Below are 14,049 nucleotides of genomic sequence, written 5' to 3'. Positions count from 1 at the left end.
AAATGGACACTTTGCATCTGCCTCCCCTGTGGTATCTAATAAGATTAATTAAGGACAAATTATAATTTTTATGACCAAAATACCCTCATGCCTATTCTTCCACGTTGTTCTACTCCGGCGATCAATTAGAAAAGTTCCTTCGAGACCCTTCGGTCCAAATCCTAATCCAAGCTAGGTTCAATACTAAGGAGCATAACATTTTTACTGGACAACCCAACCCTTCTTAATTTCCTTTGAAGCTATTATTCCGGCGACTGTTGCAATACCGATTGCTTCATCTCTCACCAAATCAGCGAAAGAATGAAGAAGGGTCGGACTGGAACAAATGAAAGCTAAAACCTGGAGTGAAGAAGAGAGTTAATGTGGCTTTAGCTATTGAGATGGAGTAAAGAGAATTAGATAGATGAGACTGAAGAACGATGTTGGAGGAGTTTGGTGGTAGGGCAATTAGCTTTGATTGACCCATTTTTAAAATTTGGATAATTGGTGAATTCTTTCCAAATTTATCTCGCTATTTTTACTAAACTTTAATCGGAGATTTCTTAGGTTTCACAAATGAACTGAAATAGAATTGTCCTTCAAGAGGAGAAGAAGAGAGAGATCGTAGATAATTACCTAAAATTACGGGGCCCATTTCAAGATTGCAGCTCGATTTGTGGGGCTTGGATCGCTCACAGCTTCATTCTCTCTGAAAAATCCGACCGAAGGGTATCGGTGAATAGTGAAACTCGCTACCATCGTTTCGAGGAAGACCAGTTTCCAATATTGTCCTACAATTTCAAGGTAGTAACCCCTTGGTATTGTGTATCGTCCAAACTATAATATCGTCTGCTTCCAAATAAGCACTCTCGTGATTTTAGGTAAGTGGGGCGGAGATTTAGGTGATTATCTACGCGGGTTTTAGCGGAGGTGAAAACCTTCTTCATTTCCTCTAGAGCGACGGTTTATAGCAGAGATGGAAATGAAGAGCAAACGGTGAGAAGTGTTGGGTTGTCGAGTTCTTCAATCAAGGTTTGGATTAGAATTCGGACCAGGGTTTCGGATTTTTCGAATTGATCACGGAGTAGGACGTGGTGGAGATAGGTAGGAGGGTGTTTTGGTCATAAAATTATAATTTGTCCTTAATTAATCTTATTGGATACCTCAGGGGAGGCAGATGCAAAGTGTCCATTTATTTGGACTAAAAATGACATAGATCAACCTCGGGGTCCGGTGTTACCCTTAACAGTTTCACTAACAGAATGGACTAATGTGTTTATTGAATTGGGGTGTCAATGTTTTTTAAACATAAAGTGGGGTATCAATGCTTTAAGTCCTCCATTTTGGGGTGCCAGTGCAATTTGCTCTTTATTTTATAAATAACTACTTCGAGTAGTCAAATATTCCATTAGAGGGAAATGAAAATTTTTTATTTTTTAAAGAAATAAAAGAATAAAACAGAAATAGAACGAGCGAGGATAAAAACGATGACATGGGCTTCCTCTATATACGAGACAACCAAATCCTCTCATCAAACGTGGAACGTTGAATCTTGACCAACCAACCAGAATCTCGCGGGAAAGATACGATAAGATCGAATATAGATAGAAATCGTCAGAACGACTTGGAAAACAAAATATTCCAAAACAGGAAAGAAAGCTAGAAACCATAACGCGTTGAAAAAGTCAGCGACGCGTTTGAAAAATTGAAACTCGAGGTCGACAACGCGGGCGACTAAGTCGTGCGGTACGTGCGTGCGTGCGTGCTTCCCAAGTCTCGATTCGTTTCACACAAAAACAAAAAATCTCAATTCAGAGAACCAACCTATATTTACAATTCTTTTCGACTATTAACCGATCTCCTCTCTCGCTCTTCTCTCCCTGTCTTCCAGATTTAGGTTGAATTTCCCAGGAGGGATTTTACGTTGTAATTGTTACGCCCGGCGACCACTTCTCCTTTCAGGCAAGCAGGTGAATTCGCTATCTTCTTCTTCTTCTTCTTTTCTTTTCATTGCGAATGGCTACTTTAGAATCATGGTATATGTAGTAAACTTCTCTTAAGATGATCAATTGCCTCTTCCCAGATCCAAAATATTCGAGGAGGAAAGAAGAAATTTAACTTTTAATTCATTCTTGCTCTGTGAGTTGCAGTTGTTTATCGTTATTTAGATTTCAATTTTGACGTTTAGGTAGTGATTGACAATGGCATCACTCATTTCTTCGCTTATAACTCTAATCCTTCTCAATGATCCCTAGTTTTCATTTTCTAGATCGCCTTTTTGGTGAAAATTAGATCAGCCTTCCTTTGGGATAATCAATCAGGTAGATAGAAATTTTCACCGACTCGTGGCGCCATCTAGAATTTCATTACGTGTAAACTGTACTTTTCGTTGCAGACTCCTGATGTATTTCGCTTGATCGTTGTTCGGTCGGTGATAGGTAACTGATAGAAGCTTTGCAGTTATATTCAAAAAATTGTCCAAACAATGCCGATGAGAGTTTTTTTTCCCCCTGAGAAATTGATACTAAAATTTGGTAGGGCATCAGATAGGAATTCTGACATGGCAAACATATATAATTTTAGGACTCATTGCTGAGATAATGAACTTATCATGTTAGTAATTCAGATGAGATAGTTGATATAGGTAGCTGGAGAATTCTAGTTCCAGTTAGCAGTTTGTATTGGAAGAACTTTCAATTTTCGTAAGTGATTACTCTGTGAGGCTGTGGAGAAAATCTTTTGGTAATAGAAAGTTGAGACCAATTTCAACTATTGTATCCAAGGATGATAGAAGACAATTAAAGAAAAAAGTTAGAATTGTACTGATTCATCTGAAGGCTGGAGGCATTAGCAAAATGGGAAGTGGTCCTTTGAAAAATGATATATTAGTAGTGTCTTTAGGATGACAATCATCTAAAATGACAGCAACACACATTCTGGTGGTGGATATGTTTGAAAGCCATAACAATTAGGCTTACTTTTTTCTTTTATTAGTTCCCAAGTTCAGACATACATAGCCATAGTATCTGGTGGAAGCACTGTTCTGGTTATACCATGCATAGTATGCACTTTGTTCACACTTTCAGTTCGAGGTGTCTCAAAAAATAAACTGCATTATACTCTGGTTTCAGAAAAATAAAGGTCTGTTTATAGTTTTTCTCTGGTGATGATCGTGGGAAATGAATGAGGGCACCCATTTGAGGAATAAGGACTACCAGGAAAATCATGTTAAAAATAGATAAAAAATAAAAAAAATAAAGCAGTAGTTGCACTTGTGCAGTTTCCTACCCTGTTTTTTTTGTCAATTACAGAAGAAAATCGCAGGTGCTTGATTTTATTTACATGTCACATGTTTATAGCCATTGGCCTGCTCTCAGATTCATTTTGTCGGGAAAAATTTTCGTGCTTCATCTCATTGGGAAAACAATGGGTGTCCAGAGGGAGTAGCTAAGCTCAGGATTCGTCATTTTTGTTTTTTATTTGGCACATAGGAAGCACCAATTACTTGTTTTTGGTAGAAGGATGTACCAATTACATACATACATATGTAGCATGCTTGTTAGGATTTTATGGCTAGTAAGTGTATGTTGCTTGAATAAAGTTTGCACTCCGGGGATTGTCTCTAACAATTTCACTGTCAATTGTTTTCTTTGGCATCAGTCTTAAGGCAACAGACATGGGAGGTGGAAAGGACAAGCATGACGAATCTGACAAAGGGTTTGGACATCTTGGTGGACATTACCCCCCACAACCTGGGGGTTACCCCCAACAGGGTTACCCTCCTCAAGGTTATCCTCCACAGGGTTACCCTCCTCAAGGTTATCCTCCACAGGGTCCTTACCCTCCTCAAGGGTATCCTCCACAGGGAAACCCTCAGGGATATCCTCCACAAGGTTATCCACCAGCAGGGTATCCCGCTCCTGGTGCTTACCCTCCCGCTGGTTATCCTGGCGCACCGGGTGCACATCATTCAGGTATGAAACTCAAATGCTGGTAGTTCGTTTCTAGTACAACAATTTCAAGTGCTTTATACAGAACCATGAGAAGTGTTCTTACAGACTATAGAGCTTTTCAAGTGAATTTAAAAGATGAAATTGATTCACATGTTACTCTGCTTTTGATGATAGGGCATGGAGGAATGGGAGCATTACTTGCAGGTGGTGCTGCTGCTGCCGCTGCTGCTTACGGAGTTCAACATATGCCACATGGTTCTGGTCATATGGCTTATGGATCACATGGATCACATGGAGGCCAGTATGGTCATGGTCAGCATGGCAAGCATGGCAAACATGGCAAGTTTAAACATGGGAAGCATGGGCACTTTGGTGGCCATGGTGGGAAGTTCAAGCATGGAGGAAAGTTCAAGAAGTGGAAGTAAATCTTGTTAATAGCAAGAAACGGCCTTGGTGGTCCCTTTCTGTCCTGCATTTTCTGATTCTGGATTTTAAAGTACATTTCCCATGAATGCCTAAGTCCTCTTTGAAGGCTATATTTGCTGGATATTTAATATACATAGTGTTCTCAACTGCATTACTCTACCAAAAAACAAAAACAAAAACAAAAAGAACTGCATCACTGTTCTCAACGATAATATTGTCTAGACACCATTGGGAAGGTGCCTGGAATCCAGATGCCAAGTCAGGGGCCTGAGTGTGGTGCATAGAAAACATGCATTGAAGAACTCTGCAACTGATGAGAGGATGAACAACTCTCTGATTTTGATTCACTATTTGTTTTTCTGGTTTAACCTTCGGAGTGAATAAATAAATTAGCTTAAAGATGTCACTGTTAAGGAGACCCACTAATTCATCGAATGTAGTGCTTTACTCATCCTTAGGCTTTAAATGATTGTCTTTTTACCGAAAGACAAAAAAGGGGAAAGTGGGTTGTCAGTTTTGTTAATAATGTAGATTCCATTGCCACAATGGCCTAACCAGAAGGATAGATTCTTCCCTATCCGATAATCCAATCTCTTTATCAGGTACCTTTTTGTCCACATTCAAAGCTTCATGTTGCTACTGGGATTATTTCTTTTTTGGATTGAAAGTGAAGTGTGAACCAGGGGGTTTAGGTCCACTTATCCACAGATTTTTTTAATTTTTTATTAGGTTTATTCATATCAGTTTGTGCATACCTCGATTACATCTTCAGGAGGGAACTTTGTCGTCTGGGTCAAACCCATAAAGATAGAAAAGATCAATTTCATTAGGGGCTAAACCGAAGAGGAGCAAAGCTCAACCGACCAAAGAGTGAAATTTAGTCAAGCAATTGAGCCCACATCTGATTGTGCCTTTGGGGTTAAGACATGAGCAATGTCATTGCTAATTCTAGAAATACAACAAAAACTACTTTCTTCAAAATAGGTCTTGGGATGTTGAGTATCTGCAATAATGGGTTCCAAATCGAGCGCTGGAGCTTTCATTTGCTGCATCAAATATCCGTTCCAACTCGCCACAATCCGATTCAATCTCCATTTGTGGTCTCCATACAAAACCACAAACCAATATGTTGTGGGCTTCCTCTGGATATGGTGTTGGTTCAACAATGGCATAGACTAACTCGCTTAAGTACTCCAATGAGCTTTTGCTGCTCTGATTGCAACTTCAATTGGGGTCCAATTCTTGATGTCAAAGGGAGTTCGGATCTGTCTAACAACATATCATTCCATGCTAACCAGGTGAACCAGCTGGTAAAAACCATATGAGTTTCATGTTTATGCCATTGGATCAGTTAAATGTTTATGCCATGTACAGAAATCATACTTTTATATACGAGTAAAGTTCCACATGTAATGCAAGGTTCGAGTAGAAATATTGGTGTTATTTTTGAATACTGGTACAGTTGGTTGACAAGAGATAAGCTTATTTTTATCCTCATTTTTTTCATATTAGATATCAGCTTGTGATTCAAGTATTACAATACTACGTGTAATTGGTGTAAACCACGAAGTATTACAAAGAAATGTAATTGGTCTAAACCACAAAAGGGTTGGTTTAAATGCAATACTGACGTATCTATTATCAAACAATGTCAAATTGCTCAAGTAGGAGGAGTTATTAGAAACCATAGTAGAGCTTTTTGAGGCAGATTCACAAAAAAGTGCAATGCAATGAAGTTCTAGAAGCTGAACTCTGGGCATTGAAGGAAGGATTCAACATTATTCTCAATATGGGGGCGTGGCCTATTGAAATGGAATCCAACTCTCGCCAGGCTATCGTGTTTTTTCATCCTTATTCAAAGATCCAAACAAAGTTTGGAAACATTATTAATAACATCTATCAAAGATTCAATATCAAATGGGCATGTTCGTTTCACCCACATTAGACAAGAAGGAAACCAAGTAGCTGATTGGTGTTCAAGGATGTTCTATGATAAAATGGAAATCCTGAAAATCCTACAAAAGCCATCTCCCGAATTAAAAGAACTTCTTCAGGCTAATATGTTGGCTGAGCCAAATTAGTTTACTCTTTATTTTCTTTTTTTGTTGGCTGATATGTTGCTGAATTTTGCGATATATTATCAAAATCTCGATATTTTGTAAAATTTTCTCACAATTCTATAGCAGAATCTTCAATATCAATGGATAATTTTACCAATTCTATTGCAATCATTCAAGCTTCAAAAGGCAATGTATCAAATGTGGTTAAGGAGAAGAATCTACATAAAATAATTCCTGAAAATAATTCAAATTAAGAAGATATTTTGTAACAAAATCTTCAAAGTTAATCAACAATCTTATCAATTATATCCCAGTGATTTAAGCCTCAAAAGACAACATATCAAATTCTGTAATGGTATATTCAAGTTCAACCAATTATCTTTCCAATTATATCCCAATGATTTAGGCCTCGTAAGGTAATATGTTAAATGTGGCTAAGAAGGAGAATTTGAATGGAAGAATTTATAGAAAATAATTTAAATTAAATTAGGATAGTTTGGGTCCAAAATAACCAAAAATACTCCCAAAATGGGGCCAAAATCTGGCCGAAACACCCCCATAATATCACTGAAATTTAGTGAAATTTCGTTCCTTGGTCCTACGTGACCCTGTTCTTTCTACCAAAGAAAAATAAAAGAATTTATTGTGATTCAACAAAACTATCTACGTCCCGTCCACTTGAGAGAAAGACTTCCTATGACCTGAATCTATTACTTACCCAAGACAACTAATCAATTTTTCTTTTAGTTTCCCTGCCATGTACATGTAAGTGAACCTAGTTAAGGCTCTTTTTGGTATCAATTTTCATTCTCTATTATGCCTATTTAAAATAAATAAATACAAAAATTCATTATTGGTCAAGAATGAAAAATGGTTTGGTGAATTTTATCAAAAATAAATTATGAAATGAAAATAAGTTTGGTGTCAAGATAAAAAATTGTTAAAAAATGATAGAAAACAAGTGAGAAAAGAAGGAAAAAGTATAGTTGTTATAAAAAAAAATGTGTATTGACTATTTTACCCTCATCTTATTTATAAAACTTCAAGTAAACTTACACAAACGAAGATAATGAAATTCTCATCATAATCCATAATGGACAAAAAGTTCATTATGAATTTTGGAGCTTTTTCTATTATTTTAAATAAAAATAAAATTTAGAATAGATGCCAAACAATTTAAAATAATGAAAATTTCTCATAATTGACAATGATAATTGATACCAAAAAGAGCCTAAACTTGGGTGAGCTCAAAAACCATTGCTGAAACACTATGTATGGGGTTTCTTTATCATCACAGCCCCAGGGCACCGTTCAAGGTGTCCATGACGACCCAGGCGTTCATTCACAAATGAACTTCAGCTCTCTGTGCCCTGGGGCCGTTCAAGATTAATCTCATGAACAATAATTTACAATTTGCAGTCCCCTGCCACCATCTTGAGATGCAAACAGCATTCCACTAAAATATCCAATTAACAGAGATCAAAGGCATCTATCTAAATTGCAACTAATTTTTCATTATGTGTCCAACCAGGAAGAACAATTGGTATTTTCAAAATGTATCCAGTTCATAGAATTGGTCATAGTTGAGCAGGTAACAAAACAAAGATGTTTTCTGTGAACGCAATTTCATATACAACTTCTACCACCCCAGACCCAAAAAACAAAAAAATATCAACACCACAGTAAGCAGCAAGGATCTATATATATAGATAAATGTCAGTAACCAAACCCTCATACAAGAGGACCGGATGGAGATAGAATGCATAAAGTGCAATCATTATTCCAGAATAATGGTCAAGTTGGGCTTGTGAAAAACAAGATTTACTTCCACTTCTTGAACTTCCCACCAAACATTCCATGCTTCCCATGGCCGAACCTCCCATGCTTTCCATGCTTGAACTTTCCGTGCTTGAATTTTCCATGCCCATGCCCGCCGAGAAAGCCTCCATGACCATAGCCTCCATGACCATAATGATGAGCACCGTGCGACAAACTGTGTGCTCCATAAGCAGCAGCAGCAGCGGCAGCACCCCCAGCTAGCAATGTCCCCATTCCAGGTCCAGATCCATGGCCTGCCAATGGAAGAAAAGAGGAATAATTTGAGTTATTCTGGTTCATTATTTATCAACAATCCAAGTGACTACCACAGTACCAAAGGCTTATTGAGATCCTAGACTAGTAAGATATGAGATTTACTGGACTGCCCAAGATTCTGAGAACCAAAATAAATAATCAAGCACCGGTAACAAGAGAACCACTAAAATTGTGGTAGCATGTGATGCATGGAAGCCCATTGCTACCATAAGAACTTGGCTTATAGATGGTTCGCACCTCCCTTTCCCCATAGAACAGGATAGAGAAGGGCATATTAAGAGGGGAGAAAAGAAATTAAAAAAAAAAAAAAAAAAAAAAAAAAACAATGCTCTTCAAAGTCACTAACAAACTCTCTACAAAATACAATGCTACATTTCAGGCATTTACTATTGTGAAAGAATACCGACTGTTTGCGATTTTTCTACTACGTACCTGGATAATGTGGAGCAGATGGAGGATATCCTGCTGGTGGGTATGCACCAGGAGGAGGATATCCTGCTGATGGGTAGCCTTGTGGAGGATATCCTGCTGGTGGGTAACCTTGTGGTGGGTAACCCTGTGGTGGGTAAGCCTGCGGTGGGTAACCTTGAGGAGGGTATCCCTGCGGTGGGTAACCTTGGGGAGGGTATCCCCCAGATTGTGGGGGGTAATGTCCATATCCAGAAAAACCATGAGCTAGGCTTGAAAAGAGCCCCTTGTCTTCATCTTGCTTGTCCTTCCCACCACCCATGTTTTCCTTGACTTGTCACAGATGCTACAAGAACCAATAGCCAATGACCTGTTAGAGACAATTTGCAACATATAAGTTTGGGCTAAAAAGCAAGATCCAGTTGTAGCATAGCAGAGCTAAAATATAATTCAGAGAAAAATAATTCTATCTCCAATGAATGAAAAACTGTCTACTTATTTTTCTACTCTTGTCACCCTAACACTGATATTGGCACTGAGAAAATTAATAACCCAACCATCAAGACACTTTACCTTATTTTCTGTTCAAGTACAAGAGTAAGTATTCTCCAGATACACTATGAATTACATTGGCAAGCAAAATCACCAAGGAGACAATACAGCACATAAAGAAGCAGAGACCAATTTTACCTCAACCGTGCAAAGGGTATCTAATAAATCTTGGATAAACTTATTACCCACCAAAAAAAATGCATAAAAATATCTTGGATAAGATGTTTATCTTAGGAAATTGATGCTTGATTAAAGAAATTTTAGAGCATTATATGGTGTTTCTGCTGACAGGTTTTAATATGGCCATGCTCATCCAATTGCAGATTGAGCATTACATAGATTCTGATGAATCCAGAGGCACAGTAGGCAAATTTGTGATTCGAAACCCATGATTCCTCTTCATCCTTAAAGAATCAATTAGTAGGCTATTTTCTCAAATAAAATAATTGCATTTTGGAGTATTCGGAAGACCTAAACTATGACAATACATGGACTATAAAAAAAACAAGAAATTTCTACATGCTTCCCCACCTATCAACAAGCTGTCACCAAATAAGCATGCATCCTTTAACAACATCACAGGCTCAAACAGAATTCTAAAGAAAAGAAAATTCATATAATTTATTATTGACAGATTCAGCAGAACCACATAAACGAGATAAAACATGGAGAAATAAACCAAGATTCAACGGGGGATCAATTGCAAGTTGGCTTAAGAAACCAATCTATTTGGAGGCGGGGATGGAGAGAGCAAACCTTAAAAATCTTTAAGAACAATAAACACGAAACAGAGAACTATTTGCCCTCAGGCGAATAAATTGCTAGCAGAACATAATCGCCGTCACAGACGATGTTCACAATTTCCAGAAATCGACAGATATTTACATGCAAGTAGAGAGTCATTCAATTCAAAAGATCCATAAAAAAAGAGATGACAAAGAAGAGTAAAAATTTAACCAACAGAGAAACCTGAAATCGATCGATAATTGAAAAAGAAAAGAAGAAAACTCACCGAATTGTTGCAGAAGCGGAGACACCTATGCGGAGAAGCGGATGAGTTGTGTGCAGTGAAATCGTAAAAAGACGATAACAGAAAGAAAAAAAAAAAGGTGAGGAGTTTGATTGCCAAGATTTGTGTATATACGTTATGTTTAGACTTTAAGGTAATTGGGTGGGCCCACCACCGCCTACCCGCGTAACTAACGCGTAATTTCAACGCAGCATTTTGCGATATCATATTTAATGAGGAGTGAGGACCCTCGTCAGCGCGTCGTCGTCGGTCGAACTCGGAATCTTAAGCTTCAAGCAAATCGCGGCTCCAAAGCGGTTGGTTGCTTACCTCATAAATATATCGGTGTTCTTGTGAACTTTAAACGCTTGTCCTTTTCTTTGAAGCTTCGCATGGGTTGACCATTTGGAATATAGATAATACGGATTACCATTAGCCTTACAAAGATTTTTTTTTTCACCTCGCCGTGGTAAACACGTACCAATCCATCCATCCGAAATTTAAATTATTTCTTTATTCAACATGCAGGTTTACCGCTTCGAAATACCTTATTCTAATGGACACAAAATATCTATTGTGTAACTAGGGAAGAGAAGATTACCCAAAAAAAAAAAAAAAAAACTAGGGAAGAGAAACAATGTGCATGCATGTTTTTATTTCCTGGGCAGCTGGGCCACTGGGATTGCAAAACATATTGACATCATCACTCACTTTTACGTCTTTGTAAAGTTGAACGGACGTGTGAATAGGTTAGATGAACTACTCTAAATATCTACTATCAGATTTGTTAAACTAAATCTGAATCGTCCAATAAAATACATATTTTCCCTCTCATTATCTATTGTCACTCTACAAAAAATGCATGCAGCAATCAAATCATAAATCAAACACCATACGGAAACATGTTAGAAGCTCATGGGATATGGTTCAGCTCTTATCCAAACGGAAACACGACGGAAGAGATCGATTTATGAGTAGGTTTTTGGTTTCGAGCAACACGATCAACTTAAAATTCATATCAATAAGGCTGCGTTTGTTTGCAAAGGTGGGGTGGAAAAAAGTGGTGGAAAAAAAAAAAACATATGGATCCCATATGTAGTGGGGTGAGGGAGAAGGAAAGGAAAAGAAAGAGTTTTGTAGAAAAGTGATAATAGTGGGTCCCACTTTTTACTTTTTCCAACTTTTTCACAAAATCCCACTAAATATGTGGGGTTTTAAAATAGCTTGGTGACACAGCCCAATTTATCATAGGCCCAATGGTATAATATTCATGGGCCACACATGGGCTGGCCCAACTTAGAAATAACACTAATGGGCTACACTTAGCCCACATTCTAGAAGGGAGGGAGATTCTAGAGGAATCTACATCTATAAAGAATCTTGTCTCTAGAAATATCCCTAGAAATATCTAGACCCACTAGAATATTCCTAACCATTAGATTCTAGACACTTGTACAAATCACAACCATTCATTGTATCCTACCTCACCTATAAATAGGGGAGGGATTCATTTGTACAAAGCATAAAACAAGTGAGCAATACAAGTTCTCTCAAGGTTCTCTTTGAGCTCTAAGCTTTCTTCTACTCTCTCTAGCTGGGTTTTAGGCTGACTTAGTGCAAGAAAGTGCTAAGTGCCGGCACGGTTGGCTTAGTCAATAACTAAGGCCGTGACATTGGGGTGGAAAAATTGAACTGCCACATCAGCAGACAAGTTTCCTTGAACTTATCTCTCACTTTCCCACCCCAAACAACCAAACAATTTACCATTTTGGGATTTAAGGGAAAAATAAGAAATCTGCATTCTTTTCAAGAATTTTCCCACCCCACCTTTATTCTAGCAAACAAACGCAGCCTAAGCATCTGGAAATGTTTTTCCATAAAGAAATCCGGACCACTCAACGACAACAATTTCACTTTCTATCGCTGGAGGATTGATTACAGAATTGACGCTGAAAGTTGCAATATAAGAAGAGACAAATCAATTCGTCAGCTGATGAAGCCACAAGCAAAGTTGTTAATTTCTTCCCTAACATGGACTTCAATCATGGTTGATGCAGAAGAATCAAGCAATGTTATACGCTGCTCTTGTGTTGCAGCCTCAATGTGTTCGCCGGCAGGGGAAGGGCAGTGATGGTTGGCTTCCGACAAAGTATGGGAAGAAGATTGCTGAAGGGAGACCTAGGAGTTAGTTCTCTTTGAGTAAGAAAGTAATTAGGTCTTTTTACACGTAGAAGAGTATATGAGTCAGTTGAACAACAAACTTTAACGGTAGAAGCTTTGACCGCTAAGGTATGTAACTTGCAATTTTCCAACTTGATCAAGGTGGGCGCCATGCAATTTAGCCCACTTAAGTGAGTAGTCAAGAATTAGACGCCCAACAAAAAAACTCTATTTCCTACGATAAAACTGATTCGATTAAGCCACATTTAAAAACCAATCAAAACATAATCCAAGTCTTTTAATGGCAGGGGTGTCTTTAAGCCCCTATATTTTTATTTTGTGTCATAGGGCTTTATCCGAAGATTGACTTTAAATCTTGTCATCCCTAGGTTGCCAGGAATTAAGATTTTTCGAAGTGGTGTTGAAATTGATCATTATTTTTTTTTTTTTTTTTTTTTTTTTTTTTTTGTGGCAGATGGTTGTATGATATTTACTCTGGTTCTTCATTTTGATTCACATCACATTAACTTTGTTCTTCAGAAATATTTGAATCTCTGAACAACATATGAATTCTGCTCAATCTTCAGTGCTTTTTAGTAAAGGGACCTCTCCAAGCATTCGTAATTCCACTATTTCCATTCTTGGTAACCTAATGGTGATTTTCTTGATGCAACCACCAGCGATGGTAACTCACTAGCTCATGGGGGTGGACAAAAAGGCTTGATTAGAGGGCTTGGTAATGGTCACCATACCAAGGTATTTCATGATCCTTGGGTCCCTAGTCTAGCTAGGATTTTGCTTGGGAGCAGGCATACATGGCACTACTTCAAGCAACAAATGGCCAAGATTTAAGTTGGGTGTTAAATTCTGGCCATGGATTTCGTGCATGTGCAAAAATTCAGATTTTAAGTTAGGAGCAATACCGGTTTATTGGCTTAAACTCGAAACGTAAACGGTTTGTTTCGAACCGTGTGAACCAAAATGAAAAAATTGAAACGGCATGGTGCCATTTTGCAGGTGCGTGAAAAGGCATCATGCCGTTTCATCATTGTGACTACGAAGTGAAACAAGGATGGCACCAGGTGCGTGAAAAGGCATCATGCCGTTTCATCATTATGACTAAAGAAGTGAAACATCATGGTGCTGTTTTGCAGGTGCGTGAAAAAGGCACCATGCCATTTCATAACTGTGACATAGAAGTGAAACGACATGATGCAATTTTGCAGGTGCACAAAACAACACCATACCGTTTCATATGATTATGGTTCATTTGGTTCAAAATGAACCAATTCTGCAGTCCGACTTAAAGCCAGAGCAAACCGAGTCAATGCCACTTAAAGAGCATGTGTTGCACATGCAAAAAAACAACGGTCAATATTAAATTCAAGCTTCAATTTTAAAATCAAGC

General features: G+C 38.0%; 2 protein-coding genes across 5 annotated transcripts; one reads left to right on the top strand and one right to left on the bottom strand.

The window, feature by feature from the left end:
* Positions 1 to 1,789: 1,789 nt before the first annotated feature.
* Positions 1,790 to 4,504, top strand: LOC148999521 (uncharacterized). Of its 2 annotated transcripts, XM_089140853.1 has the most exons (4): positions 1,790 to 1,949; positions 2,063 to 2,118; positions 3,640 to 3,953; positions 4,107 to 4,504. In XM_089140853.1, the coding sequence occupies exons 3-4, from the start codon at positions 3,656 to 3,658 to the stop codon at positions 4,355 to 4,357; spliced, it is 549 nt and encodes a 182-aa protein (XP_088996979.1). In that variant the 5' UTR covers positions 1,790 to 1,949; positions 2,063 to 2,118; positions 3,640 to 3,655; the 3' UTR covers positions 4,358 to 4,504. The 2 variants fall into 2 exon arrangements, with proteins under 2 accessions (XP_088996979.1, XP_088996978.1); XM_089140852.1 differs by lacking the exon at positions 2,063 to 2,118 and having other exon boundaries at positions 1,792 to 1,949.
* A 3,460-nt stretch (positions 4,505 to 7,964) lies between these two features.
* LOC148999520 (glycine-rich protein A3-like) lies at positions 7,965 to 10,609 on the bottom strand. Of its 3 annotated transcripts, none has more exons than XM_089140991.1 (3): positions 10,485 to 10,609; positions 8,945 to 9,266; positions 7,965 to 8,490 (listed from the first exon to the last, which is right to left on the bottom strand). In XM_089140991.1, the coding sequence occupies exons 2-3, from the start codon at positions 9,240 to 9,242 to the stop codon at positions 8,240 to 8,242; spliced, it is 549 nt and encodes a 182-aa protein (XP_088997117.1). In that variant the 5' UTR covers positions 9,243 to 9,266; positions 10,485 to 10,609; the 3' UTR covers positions 7,965 to 8,239. The 3 variants fall into 3 exon arrangements, with proteins under 3 accessions (XP_088997117.1, XP_088997115.1, XP_088997116.1); XM_089140989.1 differs by having other exon boundaries at positions 8,945 to 9,290; positions 10,485 to 10,608; XM_089140990.1 differs by lacking the exon at positions 10,485 to 10,609 and adding an exon at positions 10,229 to 10,465 and having other exon boundaries at positions 8,945 to 9,290.
* Between the last annotated feature and the right edge of the window lie 3,440 nt (positions 10,610 to 14,049).

Source organism: Hakea prostrata, chromosome 11, assembly GCF_041222555.1.
Source record: "Hakea prostrata isolate BN-2017 chromosome 11, UWA_Hpros_2, whole genome shotgun sequence".
Classification (NCBI taxonomy): Eukaryota; Viridiplantae; Streptophyta; class Magnoliopsida; order Proteales; family Proteaceae; genus Hakea; species Hakea prostrata.
The sequence above is the reverse complement of the archived record's forward strand: the minus strand, read 5'-3'. Positions and strand labels throughout refer to the sequence as shown.

Bases quoted from the DNA above. Each gene is read 5' to 3' on its own strand.
- LOC148999521 (XM_089140853.1), top strand. From the start codon at position 3,656: ATGGGAGGTGGAAAGGACAAGCATGACGAATCTGACAAAGGGTTTGGA. The intron at 3,954-4,106 runs GTATGAAACTCA...TTTTGATGATAG, and splicing joins ACCGGGTGCACATCATTCAG to GGCATGGAGGAATGGGAGCA.
- LOC148999520 (XM_089140991.1), bottom strand. From the start codon at position 9,242: ATGGGTGGTGGGAAGGACAAGCAAGATGAAGACAAGGGGCTCTTTTCA. The intron at 8,491-8,944 runs GTACGTAGTAGA...TTCCATTGGCAG, and splicing joins ATCTGCTCCACATTATCCAG to GCCATGGATCTGGACCTGGA.